Source organism: Sphaeramia orbicularis, chromosome 12 (assembly GCF_902148855.1).
Source record: "Sphaeramia orbicularis chromosome 12, fSphaOr1.1, whole genome shotgun sequence".
Lineage (NCBI taxonomy): Eukaryota > Metazoa > Chordata > Actinopteri > Kurtiformes > Apogonidae > Sphaeramia > Sphaeramia orbicularis.
In genome coordinates, this window is record NC_043968.1 from 21,705,574 (window position 1) to 21,732,275 (window position 26,702).

Here is a 26,702-nt window from a genome sequence, read left to right on the forward strand (position 1 = left end):
TCTCTGGTCACCAACACCAAAACAGCAACTGCATGGTCACATTTTACTGTCAAGAGCGAGGTGAAAATCTATTCTGCAGACACGTTTTCAGATCATGATAGACCGATAACATCACCTCTGCATTCCTTTTGGGTGTTGGTCCCCAGGGGAATCTAAACAGATCAAAGCCATATTTAATGAACAGTCTGTGCCTGGGCCACATCAGACACAGGACCATGATTTGAGGGCAGAATAGAAACAAAAGCATGCTTTCAGTGGAGTTGCAAAGAGCACTTTCCTAGTTTAATTAGTCAAATGAAATTGCACATCATACTATCATCATGTATTTTAATCCGCCACAGACAGATGTGAAATAATAGATCCCAAACTACAAGTAAAACACGTTAATCAAGTGTAAAAGCAATAAAAAAGACAAAGCAGCCCAACGTCACTGCTCATCTTTTATTTAGGCACGTCAAGGGACCACGTCCTTCTCTCCACAGTAATCTGTTAGTGCAACAGTTTGGCCTCAAGTGTTCAACACCATACCCACCACCAAGAACACAATCTTTCCTCAGCTTCACATTCACACAAGAAGGTGAGACTTAATGCACAAGAAGCCCAGCATCAAGCAAAGTGCCGACAGTAGTCAGTTATAATCATCTGGAAAATAAGCCAGTCATTCAATTCATTAGCCATTTAACGTCTAGTCAGTCATTCAAAGCCATTCAGAAATCAAAAAGGCACAAATTCATAACATTGCATGAGTTCTCACTGAGATCAGCAGGTTATGTGCTACAGGATATTGACAGCAAAGATGACATGTGAGCACGACCCAGTTGAACTAATAACACAGTCACAGCACCAGCATCATAAACTACACATTCATGGGGAGTCAAGTAGATCTGGAGGATAAAGTAGGCGTGTTCCCCATTTCAAATGTAGATAATGGCTCTGAGTACACATCATACCGTTTGGCCACTGACACCTTATGTTATGAGTGGGCTTCATGGTGAAAAGGGCACGGGCATGCAGCCTGACCACAATACTGAATGTCCGTTTCATCACCATTTAGTGCAAAGCAGCCAGTCCTCACACTGGGGTTCAGTCCTGGTACAGAAGAAAGCCAGAAAAAGTGCTGTACTTCCATGTGCTGCCGTAGATGGCACCCCGATGCAACCGCAACCAAACCTGGTCACCTTGGAACAGAGGCAGGATGGCGTGGTTACTGGCCGTCTCGTGATCTGGTGCGCCGTCATTGGCATACGCAGACACCATTACCTCATCGTTGCGCATCAAGTTGATGTACAGCGGCACGTTGATGGCAAGCTTCAGGATGTGGAAGATGAAGACGTAGGTTCCATTCACGGGGCAGGTGAAGCGGCCAATGTGGGTGTCGTACATGTCGCCCAGGTTGCTGTGGAGCTGATCGAACACGATGGGCTGGTCCAGGTTGCCGGGGGCGAAGTTGGCAGTGCGAGAGGCGGTGAAGGCCACTCGCAGCGGCTGGGACAGCGGGTACAGCTGCATTGGGAGCAGGGCAGTGTGGTGGTGGCCATGAGGGGTGAGCGGGACCTCCACAGTGGACACAGACAGCGAATCCCCGTGTCCGGAATCCACAATGGTGAAGGCACCCTCCCGGTCTGGACTGCTCAGCTGAGAGGAGTCACTCCAGGCTGCTATAAAGAACAAAAAACATTTAGAAGAAGAGGTGGTGATGCTACAATACCTACATACTAGGTTTGGAGTGGACCCAGAAGGCCTCAAGTCTAATGAAATCAATTTCAGTCCTAACATTTGTAAATTTTATCAGAAAATGCAGAATTTTGAAAAAACAACTTCCTCTTACCATTAGACCAAAGTGATGAAAATGCCTTCAATGCAAAATGGTGCTCTGAAAATAAGATGCCCATACCAAAGGTTTTACAACAAAAAGCTCTATGCTAAAAGATAAATGTTGCCGTTTGGGCTCCTACCACTGGAGTTCAGTCTTCCTCCTCCCCGTCTATAGCCTTGATGGTATCCAGAGTCCTGAGGAAATGACACAGAAACTGTTAAAATAGATGGAATTCATAGCAGTGTCTAAAACAACAACTTTAATCAGTGTAAAGATTAAATAGAACAACGAAGGCAATTCTAATATGAAAGTGAACAGAGAAGACAATTGAAAGATGTATACACTGAAAGTTAGCATACAGTACACTGTATGTATCTGTAGATTTTTTATATTTTTTAAAGGTTCAACCAATAATGAAAATGAATGAAAATAGTGAACATCTCTTATTGCTCTGTGCACATAGTAACTCTGATCCAACATGCATAGCCATTTACTACAGCAGTACAAAACTGGTTTAAGTCTCCAAACTGGAATTATTCTGTAACCTATAAGAAATGCCACAGAAAACCTGCAGATTAAACAGGAGGGCTGTGTGACATCTCAAAACAACAGTCATTCTTATGTTTTACAGCCACAAGAAGTTACTTGCATAGATTTGACTCACTCTGGCAGCGTACAGCAGAGGGGCCGAGTCTCTCAGGTGACTCTGGGGGATGACGGATCCTCCTGAGAAACAAATGCATGTCATACTTTTAAACCACCTATGGCAGATCAGCTTAGCTTTGGGACAGATGTGATTGCACACCACAACATTTGAACCTGCTCAAGAATATGAAAACATATCTACATAAGGACACAAGAGATTATATGCAGTGGTGAAACCCAGAAAGCTGATGGTAGATACCTCGATACCAACCAGAAGAACGAAAGGTTTGTGCCAGTCCCTTGCCGCCACGTGTCATACCTCTCACAGATCCTCTGGTGTGGTGCGAGTGGCCGGACCGACTCACACTGCTGCCTGATTGGCTGGGGGACATGAAGATCTGTCCACCGCCGCCACCCGCCACATAATCCGACTGGTACACTGAAGAAATTATACCACGTAGTGTGTGTCAGACAAACCCTGGACCGTCAAATCCATTAAAGTATGAAACTTTCAAATACAGAACTCTGAGTAGCGTACCTGGCTGTGGTTCGTCTTCTGAGGTGGAAAACTCAGGTGGGGTTTGGGTACTGGCAGTGCTGTACTGGGGTTCAGCAAAAACCATGGGATCTGCTTTGTACTTCAGTTCCCCATTTTGAGGCAAGGCATTCACCTTGAAAACCTATATTAAGAAACCAGACATTAAAGAAAGCATGATCCTCATACAGCTGGTGCTAGTTATTACAAAAAAACAGTTGCCATGGAAGAAATGGTATAGTCATTGCAGCTAGGTCTTTTCTGTACAAGAACAGGCAAGTAGACCAGGTGGGAAGTCTGTTTATTTTAAAATATCTTACAATTTTGTCTAATAAATGTGGCATATGCATTCAGAGTTTGTAGGTACATTCAAACCCAGGCTGAAGCCTTTGAGTCATGTTGTGATGCGTCTCAGGTCTTTTATTGGAATCTGTACAGTAACTACATTTAAGGGAAAAAAATACTGAATGATAAACTCCAGTCACAATAAGACCCCAGTACTGCACAGAAGATAAGCCACACTTAACAGGTATATCCTCCTGAGACTCATGAAAGTGAAAGTGTTAACTTTTTTACATTAAACAAATGTCTTGATTGGAAATTGCATAATGCAACAGTTTTCAGATACATTTTCATTTATTTATTTTTTAGTGGAATGTCCTTTGCAATGGTCAGCATTTTTTAAGTAAAACTGAAACCTTTGTTCCATACAGAGGACAAAAATGCATTGCTAAGTCTCAGGAGGATAAATCAATAGCTGTATTTCCATATAATGTCAAATCAATCTGAAGTCAGCTTTAGAAAACTTTTTAAAAAAAAGTGAACATGTGGACCTAAACCCATTCTTACTCTATCCATTAAGCTGCAGACTTCTATAGATGGATAAACAATAGATCTGGAAGACTGTTCAACCAATGTGTGTGTCAAACACCACATTATGTCCCAAAAATCAAGTTGCACAGTTTCAATTTGTATTTGAACATTGTCCATTTCTGAGTGAAGTTATTGTGATTAAATAAAATCTTGGTATAATGAAGCAAGAGATTTTGGACAATTCCATGCTCCCAACATTGTGGGAACAGTTTGGGGATGGCCCCTTCCTCTTCCAACATGACTGTGCGTCAGTGCACAAAGCAAGGTCCATAAAGACATGGATGACAGAGTCTGGTGTGGATGAACTGGACTGGCCTGCACAGAGTCCTGACCTCAACCCCATAGAACACCTTTGGGATGAATTAGAGCGGAGACTGAGAGCCAGGCCTTCTGTCCAACATCAGTGTGTGACCTCACAAATGCGCTTCTGGAGGAATGGTCAAAAATTCCCATAAACACACTCCTTAACCTTGTGGAAAGCCTTCCCAGAAGAGTTGAACCTGTTATAGCTGCAAAGGGTGGATCAACGTCATATTGAACCCTATTGACTAAGAATGGGATGTCACGTTCATATGTGAGTCAAGGCAGGTGAGTGAATACTTTTGGCAATATAGTGTATTTGAAAAAGAAAAAAAAAACAAAAAACATTTTCCTTTCCCCCATACACATTTGCATAAAACTTTCAAAAAAATGCAAAATCCAACTTGTGTGAAAAATCTAAGCAAATTTTAGGAATAAAAAAAAAAAAAAAAAAAACATTCCCATGTGAAAATTATGTCAAGGTTCATTGAAACACACCTTGTGGCATGGACAGTGTAAGTGGGAAGCACACTTGTGAAGTTTTGTGCTCTGGTAGCATCAAAACCTGAAACTCTAATCTTTTTAACAGACTTACTGACTGGATGTTTGGGAACTGTGCAGAGGGAAGACTTCGCCTTGTGGGGGGTGTGGAGAAACTTTGTCCCCGAGAAGGACTGGAGGTGCGAGATGACGCCCCGTTACAAGGGGACTGCTTCCCTGACTCAGTTGCCGGCGTCTGAGGAACAAATGAACAATTAAACACATGTATCACAGCTTTACAACAGCGAGTGGTACAGCTCATGAAATAATCGAGCATAGTGCAGTTACATGAGGACGCGTCGTCTTCTCCTCCACACTGGCAGAGATGGTCGACTCCCTGCGATACAGTGGTGGTGAGGGAAACCCCTTCGTTTCAGCCAACTGCAATGGCTCCTGCAGAGACAACACCTCAAGATTCATAGCTGAAACGTACACCGAATCTCACTGCAGAAGAGCAGCATCTTACATGAGGTAGGTCCTTTGAGGAAAGCTCCAGATCACAGGTTTCCAAGCACTGATCCCCGTTAGTCAGACTGTCTTTGCGTTCCATGAGCCTGGTACGCAGTGGGGTGGACTGAGTGGGGGATGAGGATGAAGTGATGACAAGTCCAAGTGATTTCCAATGAAAGTCAGAACTGACTAATCACAGACGATAAGAACAGTGCTTACATGCATTGCTTTGGGCAAGACGTCACCTGGGCTTCTCAAGTCTGTTGGAGCTGGTGGAGAAATGAAAGACAAACCGAGTGTGTCCCTTTACATGTAACAAAATGCTTTCACATAGAAAATCATGAGGATGATGACCCTTAAGAAGGTAAAAGCCATGTTATTTGTTGTAGGTTTACGATGTCAGTCACTGTAATCAAGAGACTTTCTGTCAACAGATACAGAGTTTTTTCCACGTCAGTGAATGAGTTACTGACCAAGTGGTATGAAAGTTTCATGAACTCCCTGTGAAATCAGATTTGATGTGTGTTTAAAACATACAGCACTGAATATCAGTTTGTATGCATTACTGACATTTCAGATCTAAGTCATTTCCATAAAATTTATTACATTTCTGATTCATGCTGGATTTGGGAACATACACCATTTATGCATTTAATAAAACGCTTCCTTGAAGGTCCTCTGCAGAGGACCAATAACTGGGTCAGTAGTCATGGATCATTGCTGTTCACAGCTGGAGCAGACTGGGCTTTTTGGGAGGACGGCACCATCCTTTTGTTTTTACAGAATGTATTAAAATACTGTCACCTACCCCAAATAATTCCCCATGTCATTTTTCAGAAAACAGAAAAACCTTAACCAGAAATGGAGTATTTGATAATTTAGGCAAAAAAAAAATCATTTGTCAAAAAAATGACACTGGCAATTATTTTGGGAGGTGACAATATGTAAGAGCACTGAGACTTTGAGGGACCACTCTGAAACCCTACAACCCCTGGTTCTGGTCCAACTTGTGTGTTTTCATTTGTTTTTTCACTAAAAGCCATGTGTTCCCTTTTCTCAGTTTCTCTAGTACACTGCATCTGCAGCAAGACAGAAAAATAACTATAAGTTTCTCTCTACAATATAAGTTAATATGTCTTTGGAAAAATAACCAGACCAGGAGGAAAACCACAGAGTCCGATTCAACCAGGTTAAAAACCCTAAGTCACATGATGTGCGTACTCCGTGAAAAAGATTCCTACACGTAGAACTCAAGGACAGGACGCTAAAGCTGTGAAAAGGTACTGAGTGTACTTTGAGTTAGAGGGTCTTCACTTATGTTACCCAGAGGAGAGGGGGATGCAGACTGCCGTCTCTTCAGTCTTGAATGGCTGTTCGTAGGGGAGCTGTCACTTTCCAAAAGTGAGTCCTAAACAGAACAGAGTCATTTTAAAACACTGATCAGTACAAGTAAAAAAAAAAAAAAAGTCAACACAGTATCTTTTCCTGGATGGTACGTAAAGAAAGTGCAACAAGTCAAATTCCACCTGCATGAAACTAAATGAACCATGGATCTTTGTAATCAGGTCTTCCAAGTGCCGCTTCCTCAGGATGGGGTCTTTTGGTAGGGCAGACGGGGAGTTGAATACCTCCACAGGCATCGCCATGTCCACTGCCTGCCACAATCCAGAGGAGCATAGTTTATGAATATTCAACATAAGAGTATAGTTTATAGCATGCATTTGTACTTACCAATTTGATATTCTCTTCTCGTTTGGCTTTCCTCTCTTTCCTCTGGGGAGAAGAGAACACCAGTTATCTGAACTGTGGCGGCCACTGCTGAGCGATTACATCCTGTACAATGGCTTTACAAAGCATTTCACTAGCTAATGACTGCACGAACAGACCAGTGTCATTGCTCTCCCAGGAGTACTCTGCACAGGAATACAGTGACCTATGGTTCTCCCTGCATCAGCTGCTGCTCAACAGCCCAAACCCAAGTGTCTGATCACATAAGAATCACGATTATCTACATGGAAGTTGTAGTCTCAGGAAAAACAGCTTATCTATCCATTTTGGTAACATTCAAATGTGTGATCTTTAGAAACCACAGAACAAACAAACAAACAAACAAACAAACCATAAAGCTCTGAAGAAAACCATGTTATTCATAAACATAGGTCAACAACATCACAGGCTAAAGACAATACCTACAGGAGCTGTAGGAAAACATTTGATTTCTACCAGAGCCAACCATCACAAAACATAAACAAACATTCATACTCATAGATGATGATACAAAAACAATAGTAGTAATGCAGCATCAGGGAGCTTCCCCTTGGGATCAATAAAGTTCATTGGTATCAGTTACAACAGCAGTCCTCAACGGGGGGGCATTGGCATGACCGTAAATAGTTAGCCTCATAGCATAATTACCCAAGTCTTATTTTTGGCCAAATTGAGATATCTGCTTAACTTTGGCGCTTCATTTTTTTTTTATCATTGCTGTGCCCTGAAAAAATATGCTATGAGGCCAACAAAATGTTTCTAAGAAAAAAAAAACAGAAAAACTTTGAGACAAACCATTATTGACCTAAACAAACAGTCGATCTGTAGTGATTCATTTGTATAGAATAACTGCCAAACCCAATAATAACATATATAAACTGATCAAAATGTAGCATTGGGCAGGGCCATACACACCACTGAGGTCTCCGTCATCTGGACCGCAGTATGAACTGGATGCAAATAAAAGGAGGGAAGTGCTTCCAACATCATAACTTTGGTGCATATTTAACTTGCATGTGATCTTGGTGTTTCAAACTAAAAATTGGTTAACTGCATTTCCCCATGGTGCTCATGTGTGTGCATGTACATTAATATTCCTATGTTATGATGCTGCTCTGTGCTCTTATGTGCATTGACAGACAGGACATAGTTTCACTCAGCTCCTTGACCATGTTAGCCTACACTGCTGTGCATTTTCATACAGACTGTATGTGATTTGTTTTAAGGAAGCACTTAAATGTTCATTTGAAAGAAAGCACTTTTTTTACATCACTGTAGCAGAACAGACAGGAGGGAAAGTCTGTCGTATGTAGGAGGGCCTGGGATTTTTTATTTGACACAGGGCCTAGGCAGCAGAAATGTTGAGAACCACTATGTTATGAAGATTAATGCAATTTAAGATTATAACGTCTTAGACTACAATTGGACGTGTTCATAACTAAACTGTAAGTCAGTAGATGTGACGTCTCAGAGGACACCTCACCCGTTTGCTGTCAGATTGCTTCTTCGAGGTGACTGGCACTTTAGGGATGAAAGTGGCAGCTCCTCTCCATGGTTTACAGACAGTAGCCTGTGGTGATACGGCTCCACCCGTTAACTCCATGTCCCAGCAGTCAGCAGGCTCCTGCTCCTTCATGTCCTGGAAGTCATTCTTCCAACTCTGAGGGGGAGGAGCCTCCGTATTGGTCAAGTACAGTCTGTTGAAAAACTGCCATATCACCAACAGAGTATCAGTGGATCCTGGTGCATGCTAACAGTCAAAGAAATCCAACTGGGAAAACGGACTTACCTCCTTTTTAGAAGCTTCATTTGGTTTTGACTTTAAGGCTGGTAGGGCCAAAAACAAGGAAAACAGATTTAACAGTGAAGCAAAAGCTTAAAGTTGTTTGAAGCTGCATTGAAATATTCTTCAAAATACTGATCCAGTGATGGTTTAATCATTTGTAAGAGAAACTAAATTTATTGCCACCAACAGTTCCTCAAATGTATTGGTTTATTTTTTGGGCCAGGCTAAAAATTGAGTAAACTAAATGCCTTTTCAGTTTTGGAATGTGGTTCAAATATATATGAACTAAAAATATAATATCTGAGCTGTAGATCAATGAATATGTTTGTTATTACATAACATAATACAGTGAAATTAAAAAGCATCCTGATGCACTCACATAACCCATTAAAAAGGAACAAATAGATGTGTTTTTCAGTTTAGTTATTTGTACATTTAAGCACTTCACCTTTTAGTCTTTATTATAAAAAGTATATTTTTGCATCTGCACAAAGCACTTATACCCATTTGCAGAGGTCAAGTGTTATGTCAGTGTTCAACTCTTGAATCACCCCACCAGAAAAATGCAATACAAACAAATAGTCATTTAAATAATGTAAGAAAAATAATACTGGAGGGACTTTTAATGCAAAACGCCACTTTCACTACAATCAACCCAAAGGGTAAACATGGATGCAGGAGCTATTTTATCCCCTGTTGCAAAAAGTCTCCAGACAGTATTTGAGTAGTGGGAGTTCTCACTGTTGTGACTGGTCGAGCTCGGTAACGCCTCTGCGGTCTTGTTGGGTTCAGGTGGATCATGGCTGAAGTATTTGCAGTTTAACAGCTCGGTGAGCTCCTCTTTCAACAGCTTGACTAGAACAACAGAAGTCAATTAAAAACACTAATCTTTACAGAGATTTGGATCCAAATGTGAGACTTTTCCAGTTTTCCAACTCACATGTCGATCCAGCCACTGGTTTGTCTTTTCCATCCAGGAGGTCTAAGTAGACCAGAGCTGCTTTCTCCATCTGTTCATCTAAACTAAAATACAGAGAAAAGATGATGAAATAGTAACAACAATTTAGCAGTTGGCATTACTAAGGTCTGCCAAGTCACTAACCACCAATACAACAGTCAGGAACTACTATTAAAACCAACAGATTATGGCCGATAATGCGGCAAAAAAAAAGAAATCTAACACATGTAGCCTCAAAAGATATTTTTACACTTGAGAATGTCGCTGATGAGTCACTGTATTTCTCAATAACATCACTGTGGTGTGATAAGAACAAACCCTGACTGCTTATTGCAATGACAGGCTATATTCAGACAGTGGGAAAGAGTGCCACAAATCTGATTTGTTTTTTTTTTTCCTCAAATGTGACAAATTCATTTTTCCTATGACAGAGTGAATGTGACAAATTACATTTTGACCTTTTCAGTTAGGATTTAGGACACGTTCATTCAATTTTGCACGTCAGTCTAACCAGTCATATTGCAATTGCAATGTCTATGCCAATCAAATTATCAAGAATTTAGTGGCCTCCATGTTTTCTTCAGTGCTTTGTGTGAATTTATTATAGCATTGAAAAAAGTTAATTAATAATATCTGAGAAATAAATCTGAATGAGCACCAAGGCCTGCAGTGTGAACGCAGCCACAGACTTAGGGTCCCAACATACTTTATGGTGACACACCTGAGGCTGTTATCCCTCTTGACTCCCAGCAGGATGCTGAGCTGGTTGAGGCTGTGCAGCTGCTGGGCTGGGATGTGGGGCGCCTGGTTGTGTCCTGCCAGCAGGTCTTTTCTAACGTGCTCCTGCTGCAGCCTGTGGAGGACATGTTGGACCTGGAGCACGGTGCTCAGCAGTCTCCTCTCTGCCTCCAGCTTCGCCACCTGCTCTCTCTTCACCGCCTTCTTCTGGGCCCTCAGCAGCTGGAGAGGAAAGACTCTGATGATCCGTTTAGTATGCACAGAAGTACTGTCTGATCACACTCTGCAGTGACTGATCGAAGGCTGCAGCTGCAGCGTCTTAGCCAATATGATGCTCTTTGAGATAAAAGTTGACAATATAATGACACTCAAGACTACTACTCAAAACAATACTGACCAAAAAAAGTTATCTTTCTCAACTAAAATTATTTAAATACTTTGTCAATTAAAGCAAAATCATGTATATGTGTGTGCTGTTGTGTGTTAACCTCAGTTCATACTCGTATGTTTGTCATTTATCAGAGCCCCAGCAGAGGGCGCTAGAGCATTATGCACTACAACCACCAATACTAAAGAAAAGCACAGTATGTCACACAGACAGTACTCATGTGCATGTAAAGACTTCTTGGTTCTTTTTCACATTTGGTTTAAATACTATAGACACAGGTTATGGATTTTAGACAGAAAAACAAAACCATGATCTCTAGGCCTATGGTGTGTTCAGATGCAAAAGTTGTTTTTGCAGAGTCATCAGTAGATGAGCAGTCAGTTGTGGAGCCAAGTATGTTCAACTAATACAGGACAGAGGTCTTTGTCAGCCATGACATGGAGTGTTTACCTGCATCTAAACTGAGTTCAAGACCTTCAGGAGCATTACAGTTGTAACCTTCAGTAGGTGAATATTTGATGCTCTTGTGTATGATTGTTTGAGCCTCTTTAGGACAGATGAGTCAGCTGATTGTTACTCATCCATACAAAACTGAACAAAGGAATTTAATTCAGGAACCAGTTAGTGGTGGATGTATGCCTAGCTTTAATTTGATGTTAATGTGGTGGGCTCAGGCATGTGGTGTTTCTAGTTCGCATTATGTTTAGTGATGTTATGTACATATCTGTGTCTATGCTGGCTTTTGGAGACAAGTTTGCAGTGAATCAGGTTCCAGAAAAAAAAAGAAAATCATATTTATCTTTTACCAGCAGATGTACAGCATCTTCAGGCCAACAGACCCCACACAGATGACACTCAACCTTTAACCTTCTGTTAAAATGACAGAGGACTAACATTCTGAGTCAGGCCATCCAGGGTTTTGTGCAGCTCCTGTGCAAATGCCAAGTGATGCAGCACCTCCTCATACTTTCCTACAGCTGCCTAAAAAGAGAAGAAAGGGGAACGTCAGCCCAGACACACACAACATTAATTTTAATGGATAAATCTATCAGCATTATAGAGCCAACTCTTACCATCTGATCCTTGTTTAGTACCTCGCCTTTTCTCAGCCTCTTCTCGTAGTCCTCCAGTTTTAACTGTGGGTACACAAGACAGTCACGAAATCCAGGCTCCTGCTTCCATCGAGCCAGTTTTTAAACTCTTTTATTCCTTCTGTCCTACCTTCTTTTTCTCCAAGTTGCGGACTTTATGTTTGAGGCAGATGAGACCATCCTCTATGTACATTTCATATCCAGGATAGACGGTGGAGATATCCAGGCTGAGCTGCAAAGAGCAGAGGCCACCAGGTGAATCCACCTTGGGGCTACCATCCAACATTTGGTCCTCTGGTCTTTCCTGCCCCTTGTCTGGAGACCCAGGGAAGGAGGAGACATCCAGGGTGGGGGAAGGAGACAGCTGCACCATGATGAGTTCCACACTGGAAGGACAGTAGCAGTTTAAGAATAATAATAATAATAAATTGGAGTCAAAAAGCAAATGGTGACCTGTGTTAATGTGCCATGCAGCAGCTACAGGGGGTGCAGCCGGTGCCCAGCTGAGCCCAGATGGAGCTGGACTCAGCCTGGACGGACGCCAACCCCATGACAATGCATTTATGCAGCCGTCTGAACTGTGGCTTTCTCTGGATGGACCATGAACGCAGCACAAGCACAAAACCCCAGCTCAGATTACGCACAATGAAAGACATGTTTATCAGTCATATGCGTGGGTGACGCATCCCTCCTGCAGGTCACGTCACGCAGAAGTGGGATTGGCATTTTTATGAGTGACTTTAACAATCAACAGAAAAAGTAACGAGTAATTAACCAAATATCCCCCTGCAAACACACCTGAAGTTTACTACAAACACTGTTCCACCACATGAAACAGTCCTGGTGTGAAACTTCCACACCTCTGTCATGACATGCATTTTCAAGATGTGAACATTTAATCCAAGTGCCACGCCACGCAGACAGCTGACCCACCTCGTGTCTAATAAATCCCCACGGGAGGGCACCTCAACATCCGAAAACCCCCAAAACAAACAAACAAACAAACAAACGGACCCCACTCCAGACCCACCTGACGTGTTGTTAGCTCGCAGAGGCCACGCCGGTGTCAGCTCATACCTTTATATACCCCACTGCCACGGAAAAAAAAAAAAAAAAAAACCCGACCACATCCGGTTCTGGTTCTGGCACCTGTCACATGATCCGGAATGAAACCACCGAGTCCTGTGGGTCTCAGGTCTGCACATTCAGATGAGTGGATTTATTCCACTGCACGTGCTGCCTGTTTCACTAACGTTGTTTTAAAGGAACAGAAGCAGAAACACAGTCCACATGACACATGAGTGGGTTTGACTGTGGGAGAAGGAAATACAAATATGTTTGACAGCTTTAGTTCAACTTCATCCTCCTGAGACACAGCAGTTCATCTGTGTCCTCTGGAGTGGACAAGAGTTTCACAGCTTTACTCCAATACTACTACCACTACTACTACTACTACTACTACCACTGCCACTACTACTACTACCACTACCACTACTACTACTACTACTACTACTACCACTGCCACTACTACTACTACTACTACTACTACTACTACTACTACTACTACTACCACTGCCACTACTACTACTACTACTACCACTACCACTACTACTACCACTACCACTACTACTACTACTACTACTACTACTACTACTACTACCACTGCCACTACTACTACTACTACTACCACTACTACCACTACTACCACTGCCACTACTACTACTACTACTACCACTACCACTACCACTACTACTACTACTACTACTACTACTACTACCACTACTACTACTACTACTACTACTACTACTACTACTACCACTGCCACTACTACTACTACTACTACTACTACTACTACTACTACTACTACCACTACTACTACTACTACTACTACTACTACTACTACTACCACTACCACTACCACTACTACTACTACTACTACTACTACTACTACTACTACTACTACCACTACTACTACTACCACTACCACTACTACTACTACTACTACTACTACTACTACTACTACTACCACTACCACTACTACTACTACTACTACTACTACTACCACTGCCACTACTACTACTACTACTACTACTACTACTACTACTACTACTACTACTACCACTGCCACTACTACTACTACTACTACTACTACTACTACTACTACTACTACTACCACTGCCACTACTACCACTACTACTACTACTACCACTACCACTACCACTACCACTACCACTACCACTACTACTACTACTACTACTACCACTACTACTACTACCACTACCACTACCACTACCACTACCACTACTACTACTACTACCACTACTACTACTACCACTACCACTACTACTACCACTACCACTACTACTACTACTACTACTACTACTACTACTACCACTACCACTACTACTACTACTACTACTACTACTACCACTGCCACTACTACTACTACTACTACTACTACTACTACCACTGCCACTACTACTACTACTACTACTACTACTACTACTACTACTACTACTACCACTGCCACTACTACCACTACTACTACTACTACCACTACCACTACCACTACCACTACCACTACCACTACCACTACTACTACTACTACCACTGCCACTACTACTACCACTACCACTACCACTACCACTACCACTACCACTACTACTACTACTACTATACTAAACTATACTATACTATACTGTACTATACTATAGTACTACTCCTGGAGGATGGACGTCTGCCTGGACCAGTTAGAGTTAAAGAGAGAGGGTAAAGGAGGAGAAAAAAAAGAGAGAGAGATTAGGGAGAAGGGGGGAAGTAGGGAGAGACATAGATGCACAGCAAACTGAACTTGAACTGTTAAAAAGTAGATCAGCTGGTGTTAGTATAATTACCAATAGAACAAATGTCCATAACTGTTAATACTACCAGGCAAGGCAAGGCAGGTTTATTTCTATAGCACATTTCATGTACAAGACGATTCAAAGTGCTTTACATAAAACATTAAAAGCGTTACAGCAGAAGCAATAAAAAGTATAGGCATAAGAAAAACAAACAAACAAACAAATCAAAACAAAATTAGGTAAATAGATAAAACAGATAAGCAAATAAAAAAGATAAAAACTTTAAGCTTAAAAGAATAAAAACTCTACTCAAATGCAGCTGAGAACAGTGGGTCTTTAACCTGGATTTAAATAAACTCAGTGTTTCAGCTGATCTGAGGCTTTCTGGGAGTTTGTTCCAGACATGTGGAGCATAGAAGCTGAACGCAGCTTCTCCGTGTCTGGTTCTGACTCTGGGAACTGACAACAGACTGGATCCAGATGACCTGAGGGGTCTGGTGGGTTCATACTGGGTCAGGAGGTCACTGATGTATTTTGGTCCTAAACCATTCAGAGCTTTATAGACCAGCAACAGAACTGTAAAGTCTATCCTCTGACGGACAGGCAGCCAGTGGAAGGACCTCAGAGTTGGACTAATGTGGTCCACTTTTCTGGTCTTCGTGAGGACTCTAGCAGCAGAGTTCTGAATGAGCTGCAGTTGTCTAATGGATTTTTTAGGTAGACCTGTAAAGATACTGTTAGAATCATCAAGCCGACTGAAGATGAACACATGGACTAGTTTTTCTAGGTCCTGCTGAGACATAAGATCTTTTATCCTTGAGATGTTCTTAAGGTGATAGTAAGCTGATTTTGTGACTGCTTTGATATATTTTTCAAAATTTAGGTCTGAGTCCATCACCACACCTAGATTTCTGATGTGGTTGGTGGTTTTTAGGTCTATAGACTGAAGCTCTGTGATGATTACTACACATACAAGTATTAACAGTGGATATAAAATAAGATTCTTCTTTTAAGATTCTTTGTTATTGTCAGTAACATGCACCACACATTGAAATTTAACCTCTGCTTTGAACCCATCACTAGAACATGCAGGAACACACCACACACTGCAGACTAAGAGCAGCAGGCTTGCCATATCAAGTACCTGGGGAGCAAATGGGGGGGGGGGGGGTTAAGTGCCTTCCTCAAGGGCACATCAGCCAACAACTTTTCCTGCCAGTCCATGGAATTGGACCAGCGACCCTTCGTTCACAAGCCGACAACAAATGTACAAATAATAGAAACCTCTACCATTAATGTAACTATAAAATAAATGCTATCACAACTATATGGATAAGTGAGTGAAATTTGACTTTGTATAGAAAAATGCAGACAGATTTTTTTTGAACAGCCCAATATTATTTTTTCTTCATTTTCTGTAAAGTAATCAAAAAAAATTATACATTTTTCATCATGTTTTGGTTTAGAATATGATACGCAGTGTTCCCAATGCATGGAAATAAAAATTATTACAAGGATTTTGAGCTTTATTCAGGTTTTTAGTAATCAAAAAATTATACATTTTTCTTCATGTTTTGATTTAGAATATATTACGCAGTGTTCCCAATGTATGGAAATAAAAATGATTACAAGGATTTTGAGCTTTGTTCAGGTTTTTAAACACACTGCCCTTATTTTGAACACAGCTGTATTCTGAATGAACACATTTCAAAGAGCAGTGACAGGATGGGTGATACTGGACAAACCAGAATTTTTCAATGTCACGTTGCAAATACAAAAGCACAAGGCAAACATCTGTTTCACTGCCTGAGGCCTTTAGAAGTGCAGCTCTTTTTATATTAATAGCAGAACAATTCAACACTGCTGTTCAGGGTACTGTTACATTTGCAAGTGATGTCATGTTCAGAGTTTTTTTCCGCATGGTTTAACAAACAGAGGAATAAATATGTCACTCTTTTCATCAGGAGATGCAGTTTAATACACACATCCATACTGTGTATAATATCAAATACATGACTGCATTTCTCTATTGTGCTGTTTCACTGATGATTCTGTGAATAAACTACTACAGTTGTTTACAGTAACCACATGATGGCAGCACCCACTTTATTTTTTTTCTAGTTTCCCTGTGAATCCTCATTTATTTAATGTCAGTGTTGTGTTTTCCAGATACTCTCTGCTAAATAATGATTCCCTTACCAGTGTGCTGAGAGTAATAATGAATGAAATGAGGTAGAGAGTGAGTCAGCTTGTAACTGTGGAACATTCAGTGACAAAGACCATCCTCATATTTTGGGGGTAAAAAATTAAATAAGCATGACAGCATGTATATATATATAAAAAAAAGTAAAATGAAATTAATAGAATGACTTATAAATGTTATTGGGACAAAGTGTTCTGGTAGAGATGCATATTTAATCCCAGTATCAGCCTATGGTCCAGTTATATAATCATTAAAGAATGTCATTTAGAGGTTTGGTGTGATCAGTGGATCCAGTAACACTTGGCACAAGTACTTCATGATACACTGGAAATCACAGTTGAGTTTTTTTCAGAGTATTTGGGTTCAGGTGTGAAGGTTGGAGTAAGTGGGGAAAAAAGCATTTCAGTATTCAACATTTTATTTGACAAACAGATGACCCCCCTCCTCTTTCTATGGATCATGAGAGGGGTCTGCCCTCCTTTTCTGACATAGATGCTGCAGTTCTTATTTGCACCTTTAGCGACTGTAACTGATAGGATGATTTTCTTGGTGGTGACTCAAAACTCAGATACTTCTTTAATCTTCCATTGAGGTATTTATTAAGTCAGATCTGGGAGAAGACATTGTCACATGCACACACAAAAGCCGTCTCAACTTGGGTTCTTTGTTCTATCGCCTTATATAGGGTCTTGGCTTCTCTCCACCATAACTTGGGGTCCTAAAGGTCCCAACATCTCCTTGTGAATCCCATAGTCCAAACATCTGGAACCCATACATTAACTCACATTCTTCGTAATATTTACCTTGTCTATATGACCTCTAGAGGACATTATTTATATCTTACACTTCAGGCCCATCCTTAAAGTAACTTTGGACAAACATTATCTTTGGTGACTGTGGAAGTACAAACTGTGAATCATTTCTCCCGTCAGTCACCCACAGCTGATAGAGGATGCACTGTACGGTGTATAGTTCCTAATGCTACTCACTTGCATCCTTTACCCATAAAGACCCAAACATCCACCGTCAACCTAAACCATCTACTGATCTATAATGTATAAAACCTGTTAATCCAATAATCATATCAATACTTGTAGATAATTAGTGTAAAATGCAGTTTGGCATCTTTTCATGGTCATCAGATGTGACCCATTTGAACGTTCAGAGGCTCCGCAGTGAATGTGGAAACACCATCATCTTCTACAACACTGATTCATCAGTAAAACCCATGGAGTTGGACCAGTGACAGTGGTTTGGGACACATGTTTTTGTGTTCAGTTATTGATATATTTGCTGAAAAAAGTCACTATTTCTTCAGTTTTCTGCATTTTGACCTTAGAATTAACTCAGAATTTTCATGAATATTTAAAATAAATATAGCTAAATACATGATTTACAGTGAAAAAGTCAAACTATAGAAGATATTATAATAAATGAAGATAAACCACTTAAAAAAAGTTAAAGAGAAAAATTCCTTTACAAAAGTAGCACTGGGTCCTTATGAGTTAATGTAGAAGCAGTGCTGAATACTATCAATAGAGGTTCTTTAAAAATCAGCAGCACTAGGAGACAAACCCCAAACAAGACCAATGACATTTATTTACCAGGTAGAAATTACATGTGCGTATAAAAATACAAACTTTGATTTTAGAAATGAACAAACAGTGCATCTGTCTCTGCAAAATGAACCAGTACATTGACAGAATAATAAAACGCATCTTTTCTAGAGTAACTGCTGCTCTACATCACATGCTAATGTCACTAAAGACAAAAACATCTCTACGTATCATGAGTACGAATATCTCTAAACTACAGTAACTAAATATATTCCTACAACAAAAGTACAGTTTAATACAATCATTTCCACTGCGTTCAGTCCATATGGCAGCATCACGCAAACATCCCAAAATATGTCCATAAAGAGCAATGAATACAGCAGTGTAGTGAAAGTAAATACTTCAAAGGATAATTTAATAAATAGTTTCAGATACTACTCTAGATATGAAGGAACACTTCAGCTGAAAGGGAAAAATGTTAAGTTGAAAAAAGTAGTCTGTCAGATCCACACCTGTGTTTACAGACAAATACCACAATTCAGCAGCAAGGACAAAGCTTCTTTAGGATGGGTTTGTCTTTTAGAAAATAATCTCAAAACAGATCATACACTTCCTCAGAGTGTGTGAAATTGCAACATTCCTGAAATCAGTGAACTCCAAATCTACCTGACATTAGCAGGTTTTGTGATTACTGATCAAAGTGTTTTGAAATGGTTCAGACGGAGGAAATGTATCTGTAGCTTAAAGACACTCATTTATTTATATACACACACACACATTTATTCAAGCTGTACAACATCATCAGCAGCCTGCAAAATAAGGTGTGGAAAACTAACGCAAAATAACCCTAGCTTTAAGAGTCCTACCATAAACCTCTAAAAGCCTGAAAGTAAAACAACTACTAACAAAATCCTCTGTGGAAACAGGGCTCATTTATGACACTCATATACATATAAATAGCTACGGAGCCCCTTCCATCAGGACTAGAAAAGCTGATGGCAACACTATAACTTATTACACCATCTTCCTGAGGTTCTATTTAGCTTATAATGGTACAGTTGAGGGTGCATCTGGACCTGTGCTGAGGTATCTGAACATTCGTTTGTGCTTTCTATGTGTGCCATGGATCTGTTCTCTGCAACAACCGTGACCCAAAGGCATGGTTTGTCACCTTTCCTCTACAGTTTCAACAGGACATGAGCAAAATGGACACACAGAGGAGTCGTCATCATTATCACTTTTTGGCAATGAAACACCTGAACTAATAATAAGCGGTTTTAAAAATAAAAAAAAATATCACTCTAGGTGATGTGTAGGGTTGTGCCTTTTTAGTGCTACACCTGTAAAATTAGAGAAAGACAAATAGTGCTCTGTCTAGTCACATAAGCATCCATATAAGAGCAGTTTCAAACTCTTTGTGGTGCTTTTGTGAGAAATTCTGCTTTGCTGAACTGATTGGACTGTGTGAATTTGTGCGATCATAAATGAAAACTGTCGGTTCTGGATGAGCGCGCGCCCCTTAGACTTGAGGAAGCGCATTCAGTTTTATACAACTTCTATACATCTAACACACATACATTAGCATTAGGACACCATCTGAGGTTATAAACTGCTGTACAAGTGGAAGAATGTGTGCCAAGTTGCTGAGATGTACACAGTGAACTGAGCTGCTCTTAGATCCAATCAGGTTCTTGAACCATCTTGTAACTCTGCTTGTAGTACTATAATCAAAGTGGTCTGGCATGTATTTATTATTGGCATTGACTTCATAATTAAAAAAAAAAAAATCTGTAAGACACTATGACATACCTTCAGAAAACTTAATGAAGCCAAGAATACACATATTATCAACAAAAGAACAGATAATCTCAGGTTTGAGCAGGTAATGAAGAAACTTTGTACAAGTAAATTGCAAAGGACAAGCCAAACTGCTCATCTGTTCATGGTCCAGTCCTACATGGAATGTGACCATCCAGAGGTCTCTAGGTTTTCATGCAGTACTCAGTGATCCAGCATTTCTGAGTCAACTAAATAAATATAGACAAAACAAAAAATCTCATAGCAAAAGCCAAGACACTGGAGACAGGGATCCAGTCTTGTGATATCCAAGGTAGACAGAAAGGCTGCAGCAGCTTGAAAAAAGTGAAAGTTAAAGTGAGGTTTGGTTTGAACTGTTTGTTTTAGGTTTGGTTACTGAGTATGATCAGTTAGCGTCTCATACTGGGCGGATGTATGGGAAGACTATACCATCACCATGCTCCTCCCCCTTGCTCCTCTTTGTCATCCATCTCCTCTTCTTGTTTAGTTGTGGGGGCAGATGATGTGCTCACTTCATACTCTCCTGTTTCTTGTTCCACTACAGCTGCCACCTCTGCCTCCTTCTGTTGCTCCTCCTCCTCCTTCTTCTGCTGCTCCTCCTCCTCCTCCTTCTTCTGCTGCTGCTCCTCCTCCTTCTCCTCCTTCTGCTGCTGCTCCTCCTCCTCTTCCTCCTGCTGCTGCTCCTCCTCCTCCTCCTCCTCCTCCTCCTCTGGCTGCTGCAGTTTGGGTTTCCTCTGGCAGCAGGGCTTGTACAGGTGGGGGTCGATGATGACCTCTCCGTAGCGTCCCTTGTACACGATGCCACAGCACACCTTCTGCCTAAAACACACAACAGACCGTCTGTCAGTATGACCCAAATATATTCATACATACTGTATATCACACATATATCTGACATCTGGGACTGTCAGCTCACCACTGGTAACATTAATTGACAGTTACCTTTTCCAATAAGTCAGGTCGAGGAAAGAGAAAGCAGGGGAGTCAGTGGTGTTGGGTGAAAGCTCTGTGTCCGAGCCTTCGTCTGATTGGTTGCTGTAGCTTGGCGATTGTGCAGGTGAAGCACTAGAGGTGGTGCTGTGGGCGTCTGAGTCTGGCAGGGACACACACACAGAATCCTTTTTAGCAACATTTAAGAAACAGTAATGTTAACAGAGGCCTCAGTGGTGTTGCTCATCTGGAAACATTGACACCTGCAGTATTTGTCTGTTATGTCTAAGGTGTTTTGGAGCAAATATGCTATTTTCTCATACTGAGTAATGCTTTACTGGGTGGTCCCTTTACAAACACGTAAAAAGAAACACAGTAAGGCAGTAGAGGGAAGTAAATGTTGGAATGGTCTTCTACCGGCAATGAGAGTGTGCTACATATACCATTTATAAGACTCATTAACGTCACTCACATCACATGTGGACTTTATGACACATGGACAAACTCATTTGTGTCCAAGCTGCATTTTTTTGTTAAAAGGGCTGATATAATGACCACATTAATTTCTGCTACATAAATTAGATATATTTAGAGTGAAATTACATTTTCTTACTAGTTGTGGCTCATTCTTATTTTACAAGAAACCAGAAAACAGACTATGGGTGTCAGTGCTTGGAGGCACCTACTGGTCAAGTAAATGTACTTGAGATAACCTTTGAGTCTGTTCAGAAGATGCCAGTCAAAGCCCTTGCCTCTCACAGGTGACCAACAAATCAGTTCTGTCACCACTGTTTGTAAATAGTGTTGAATGTTATCTGATAATTTACCATTATGACGAGATGTAATTAAGACAATCATTAAGAAATCACTAGGGTATCCTAAAAGTTTATGTAACAGACTCAGTTTTAAAGAATAAAGTATAATGTATGGTATATATATAATTTCAGTCTGACTCTGATGCTGCTTATACACATGTCAGAGTGCTAAAAAAAAACATCAGGAACAGGTGTAATCACAATACAAAGGTTACTGCTCCATCATTACTGAGAGGGCTGCTTACTGTTTCTCTTCAGCTCACTCTGCACCCGGCTAATCTGGCTCGGCCACACCTTCTTCTTCATCTTCTTTGTTCTCAGTGTGGCTTTTGTACTTGATCCAGCTTTGGCGTCAACCACCTGAAACCACAACAGAATGTATAGGTTTACAGCAGTGCCACAAGGATGTGAAACAAGGAATTATAGTTCAGGTCACTGCTATACTGAAGAATGTTTCTTCATATGAAGGGCTGCAAAAAAACAATCATTTCCGTTGTTGTTTAATTTTTTGGTCTATAAAATGGCAGACAATGGCATAAAAGTGTTTCCCAACGCTCAAGGTGATGTGTTCAGATGTCTTGATGAGTTCACAACCCCTAGATATTCAGTTTAATGTCACACAGGGAATCACAATATAGCTGCATTTAAGAAGATAGGATCCGAACACGGTAAAGAATTTCATATATTTTTCAAAAAAACACTCAAAATGATTAAGTGATTCAGAGTGCTTGCTCTTTATCCAAATAAAAATTCCAGACTTTTTTCCAAAACTATTAATTTTTTCTACGAAGACCTGGACTTTATTAATTTTTATACAGTACTTGTGAGCCTACTTTTCTGGTTGAGATTCTACCTGTTGTGTGTAGTAGAAACGTTCATTCTAATAAATGTATGAATGAATGCATAATTTGCAGTAAAATACCTTTTACTGACAGAAATGTTTTCAAAACATATGAAAATCACAAAAGTGCATGGATATCACACAAACAAGTTGCACTAGAATCATTCCAGTACCGACCAGTTAGTGAAATCATATCCAGTTTTGTTATACATGTTTTCCTCATGTATTTTTTATCTTACAAGATCATGTGCCTTTGAGCACACTCTAAAATTCGACTATGAGAGAAACTTTTTTCCATACTTCATTAAGACTTCCACACAAAATTCCAAACTTTTCAAGGTCTGGAAAACAGCGTATCAAAACTCCATACTTTTCAAGATGCAAGAATCCTGTGATTATATAAAAAGGTACTGAACAAAAGTCGACAACTAATCATTTAATCATTGGAGTTTACTTACATGATTCCAGTTCTTCTTGGAACCAGCTGGAAGTTTTTTCGACCTCTTGACGAGGAGGACACAGGCATTACAGATGTCACCACATCGCAGCTCAGACAATCTACAGCCACAAAAAAGACAAACCAGCTGAGCACCTCATAGTTTAAACAGACTAACGTCAAATTAAAGTTGAAACTAAATGAAATAGTCAGGTGAACTGGACAAAGAGAGGAAATATAAAGTGAAATTAAACTTTTGGAGTGTGTCTAGTTTAGTCAGTGTGTGGAAGTTTCTGGTCTCAACTGTAGATGCAAGTTCCCTAAATGGAAAAAAAAAACAAAACAATAACATATTACATTACTAATTTTGGAGAATTACACAAGGTTGTCTAACTGAAAACTGACACCACTTTCAGACCAGAGGAAACCCCTGATGTACACTCTTGCTGAGTGTTTCTGAGTCACCTGTATGGAGCTATGGAAGCTGCAGCTGACTCACCCAAAACAGCTCTTGAAGTCCATCTCATAGCGTTTGCTGTCGGTGAAGCGGGAGCTGGAGGACTTGGCTCTGCAGATGCAGCAGCCGTCTATACTCCGGTACATCTTCGGCTTGTGGAAGCCAAACATCTACAGTAGCACAGTCAAAGAAACATACAGTTATAGACTGATGCTGCAGCTCCTATAAACTTAAGGCTTCAAGTGCCGATCCAAAGAAAAAAAGATTAGAATTGTGGCAAATTTTTAAAAACTGTGACTTCAAATTATAGTCAGTTAACTTTTACTTCTTTCACTAAAGGTTTACTGGTAGAAATAGGTATACTATAGCGTTGTTTGGATAAATCCTGTCTTCCAGAGCGCATCCTTTCGTGCGTTATATGTGTATAATATGCGCATTTACGTCATGTGTCGCGTAAACCGCTCCTTTGGATGGAGGGAGAGGAGGGGTGTAGCGGCTGAGGCAGGGTATCAGGCTGAGCATCAGTGGGGAAGGCACAGCGTGGCCCGGCTGCATGTTATGCAACTATGGTGCTGATGCAACTGGAGGCTCGACATGTGGATGTTGAACCGAGCTGACCGCCGACAAACACCTCATATTAACATACACACACTCTGCTTTTAGGGATGTATTGGACTCACTTTACTCCATTTTATCATGATCAGCCCGTTAAGAACTAATCAGAAAGCGACATACGTTAACACAGACTGGACGGATTCTCCATTAAAATGCCAGAACCAAGAAGAAATGACATATTTTTGACTATGTCCTAGAATTCCTAAAGGCAGTATCTTATATTGTGATAAATGTGTTAAAGTGGTGATGGGTGACGCTGCATGGTGATGCAGGCAGCCTCCAATGATTGTGTAACCCTGTCCTGACGGAGCTGGCACATGGCAGAGGATGGATGAACGGATGGATGCAGGATGGATGGATGAATGGATGGATGCAGGAGGCGGCGTGGTGCTCTGTAATAACGACATGGATGTCACCGGAGAGTGGACAGAGCCATCACGAAATCCTTACTAAGCAGACAATGGAGGCTTTCAGAGTTTATTATCGTTTCAGTGCGATATGAGATTCGGTGAATGATGAAGAGCAAAGTCTACAGAAGTCTCAGTCTGAGCAGATATATGCTTCCTTACGCTCCTGGTCTCTGGCAGACCCCGTTTGTCTTCCCCATAGTGAAAGAAAAACGGAAGTTCCGCCAAAACAATAAAGTGGGCTATGGCACGGTTAAGTGGAGTGGGTTAGATGGCCGAAAACCGGTCTTCCCACCCTTGAACTGGCTTTAAACACATAAAACTGGAAGTGATGGACTGGGAGGATGTTCAGATATTTTAGGATTACGGTCGGAAATGCTCATCTCAGAGACAGCACACTTGACGTCCGACAATGGATGCAAAAGAAAAAGAAAAAAAAACAGCGTTCACGAGCTTTTCTTGTTTTTTTTAAAAGCAGAACTAGTCACACTATTTTAACTCAATGTCCCACAGAGTTAAATATGAGCCATGTAACAGTGTTAAAACGGAAACCCAACACCTGATGCCTTTTCTTCTGCACCGTGTCCAGCTGAAGGCTTCTGAGGGGGGCTGGTCGGTGACGCAGAAAACACACCCACCACCCTAACAACAAAGTCGAGCTCAGCTTTTACACATTATTCGTGAACCAATTTAAGGTCCGAACATTTCTAGCAACTTTTAACCTTTAACACCAGCAACACACGAAAGGTTAGGATTTAGTGGCTTCGATTTGGGAAAGTAACCGTCGGAAGGAAAACTGGCAGGTCGAGGGTTTGTCCTGCTGACAGTAGAATGTGCTGTAGTTACTATTTGGACCAACACAGAAACACAAAAATAAAGTTTGTTTTTTATTTACTTTTTAATTTCGGTTTTCTTTACCTGCCCGCTGTTAAAAATGTACGTCGTCTGTCCGCTCGACCGCCAACTACCAAAGCACACACCAACCAGCACACCACCCAAACACTAACACTGTACTGATGTTTACAAATGTTACAGCCTTAACACTTTCACATGCGCGTTTTGTTCAGTTTTTAACAGTTTTTCGCAGCTGCTCGGGCTCCAGACAAATCACCACCATCCTCCGGTAACTTTACCGCAACCCCCACCAGCCGTCTCCGACTACAGACAGACACTTTTATTCTGTATTTCATGCCTGATAATACACTTACCTTGCTCCAAAGTAGAAGGGCTCACACTAGTGTTGGATGGTTATGTTGAAGTGCTTTGGAAGTGTCTCTCATTTAACATTTAACAAAACGGCTGCACACCATCAGTTGTAACATTCCGCCGATAAAACACCAACACGACCGGCGGACGACGATGCACTTCCCTTGAGTCCTGTCAAAGTAAAACACTCAACCTCTTTGAGGAGTCACACTATCATTATTTTAAATGGAACAGTTTTCAACTTCCGGTATCTAAACAGGTTTAAACTGGTGATCTTGACACAACCAGTGTGGCCGTAGTAGAAACGTTTACGCATGCGCGCTATGGTCCTCCCGCGCCACCATTTTCTGCTTTTCTCCAATCACTTCACACACAGCGTTGACGTCAGTGACGTAACGCCGGCAGACACGGAGGAGAACGCTTATAAAATTAGGTTCAACAAGATGTGGTTGTCATGGAGATGTTTGAACGACTTCAGCTCAAAGGTCTTATTTATAAATGCCCTGTTTCAGTTTAGTAATAACATGTAATTGAATTAGTACCATATGTACTTTATGTATTTATATTCCTGTCATTTTTGTTTTCATTCTGCTCTTACATAATGGAAAAGAAAACATATTTTTCTGTTTTATGGACTTACTTCGAGCTCTAAAATGGATATGATCCAATTTAACATATTTAATTAAAT

At 40.8% G+C, this 26,702-nt stretch overlaps 2 protein-coding genes across 5 annotated transcripts; both read right to left on the minus strand.

The window, feature by feature from the left end:
- Positions 1-427: 427 nt before the first annotated feature.
- caprin2 (caprin family member 2) lies at positions 428-12,999 on the minus strand. Of its 4 annotated transcripts, none has more exons than XM_030150139.1 (22): positions 12,918-12,999; positions 12,018-12,273; positions 11,870-11,932; positions 11,691-11,777; positions 10,392-10,630; positions 9,653-9,735; positions 9,454-9,567; positions 8,716-8,753; positions 8,410-8,634; positions 6,891-6,932; positions 6,686-6,814; positions 6,483-6,567; positions 5,379-5,428; positions 5,176-5,283; positions 4,998-5,102; positions 4,765-4,905; positions 3,000-3,141; positions 2,721-2,900; positions 2,481-2,542; positions 1,956-2,010; positions 1,829-1,873; positions 428-1,658 (listed from the first exon to the last, which is right to left on the minus strand). In XM_030150139.1, exons 2-22 carry the CDS (start codon positions 12,258-12,260, stop codon positions 1,084-1,086), a joined length of 2,811 nt encoding a protein of 936 aa, XP_030005999.1. In that variant the 5' UTR covers positions 12,261-12,273; positions 12,918-12,999; the 3' UTR covers positions 428-1,083. The 4 variants fall into 4 exon arrangements, with proteins under 4 accessions (XP_030005999.1, XP_030005998.1, XP_030006001.1 ...); XM_030150138.1 differs by lacking the exon at positions 12,918-12,999 and adding an exon at positions 12,821-12,883 and having other exon boundaries at positions 6,453-6,567; XM_030150141.1 differs by lacking the exon at positions 1,829-1,873 and having other exon boundaries at positions 428-1,655.
- A 5,509-nt stretch (positions 13,000-18,508) lies between these two features.
- On the minus strand, positions 18,509-26,143 carry LOC115430217 (SIN3-HDAC complex-associated factor-like). The gene is made up of 6 exons (XM_030150142.1): positions 26,017-26,143; positions 23,829-23,956; positions 23,352-23,451; positions 22,298-22,412; positions 21,250-21,400; positions 18,509-21,126 (listed from the first exon to the last, which is right to left on the minus strand). The coding sequence occupies exons 2-6, from the start codon at positions 23,954-23,956 to the stop codon at positions 20,739-20,741; spliced, it is 882 nt and encodes a 293-aa protein (XP_030006002.1). The 5' UTR covers positions 26,017-26,143; the 3' UTR covers positions 18,509-20,738.
- Positions 26,144-26,702: the final 559 nt, after the last annotated feature.

Bases quoted from the DNA above. Each gene is read 5' to 3' on its own strand.
- caprin2 (XM_030150138.1), bottom strand. From the start codon at position 12,260: ATGGTGCAGCTGTCTCCTTCCCCCACCCTGGATGTCTCCTCCTTCCCT. The intron at 6,568-6,685 runs GTGGAATTTGAC...TGTTCTGTTTAG, and splicing joins GTTCATTTAGTTTCATGCAG to GACTCACTTTTGGAAAGTGA. The intron at 5,284-5,378 runs GTAAGCACTGTT...TCCCCCACTCAG, and splicing joins TCTTGCCCAAAGCAATGCAT to TCCACCCCACTGCGTACCAG.
- LOC115430217 (XM_030150142.1), bottom strand. From the start codon at position 23,956: ATGTTTGGCTTCCACAAGCCGAAGATGTACCGGAGTATAGACGGCTGC. The intron at 23,452-23,828 runs GTGAGTCAGCTG...TTGTGGCTGTAG, and splicing joins GACTTCAAGAGCTGTTTTGG to ATTGTCTGAGCTGCGATGTG. The intron at 21,401-22,297 runs GTAAGCAGCCCT...TGTCCCTGCCAG, and splicing joins GAGTGAGCTGAAGAGAAACA to ACTCAGACGCCCACAGCACC.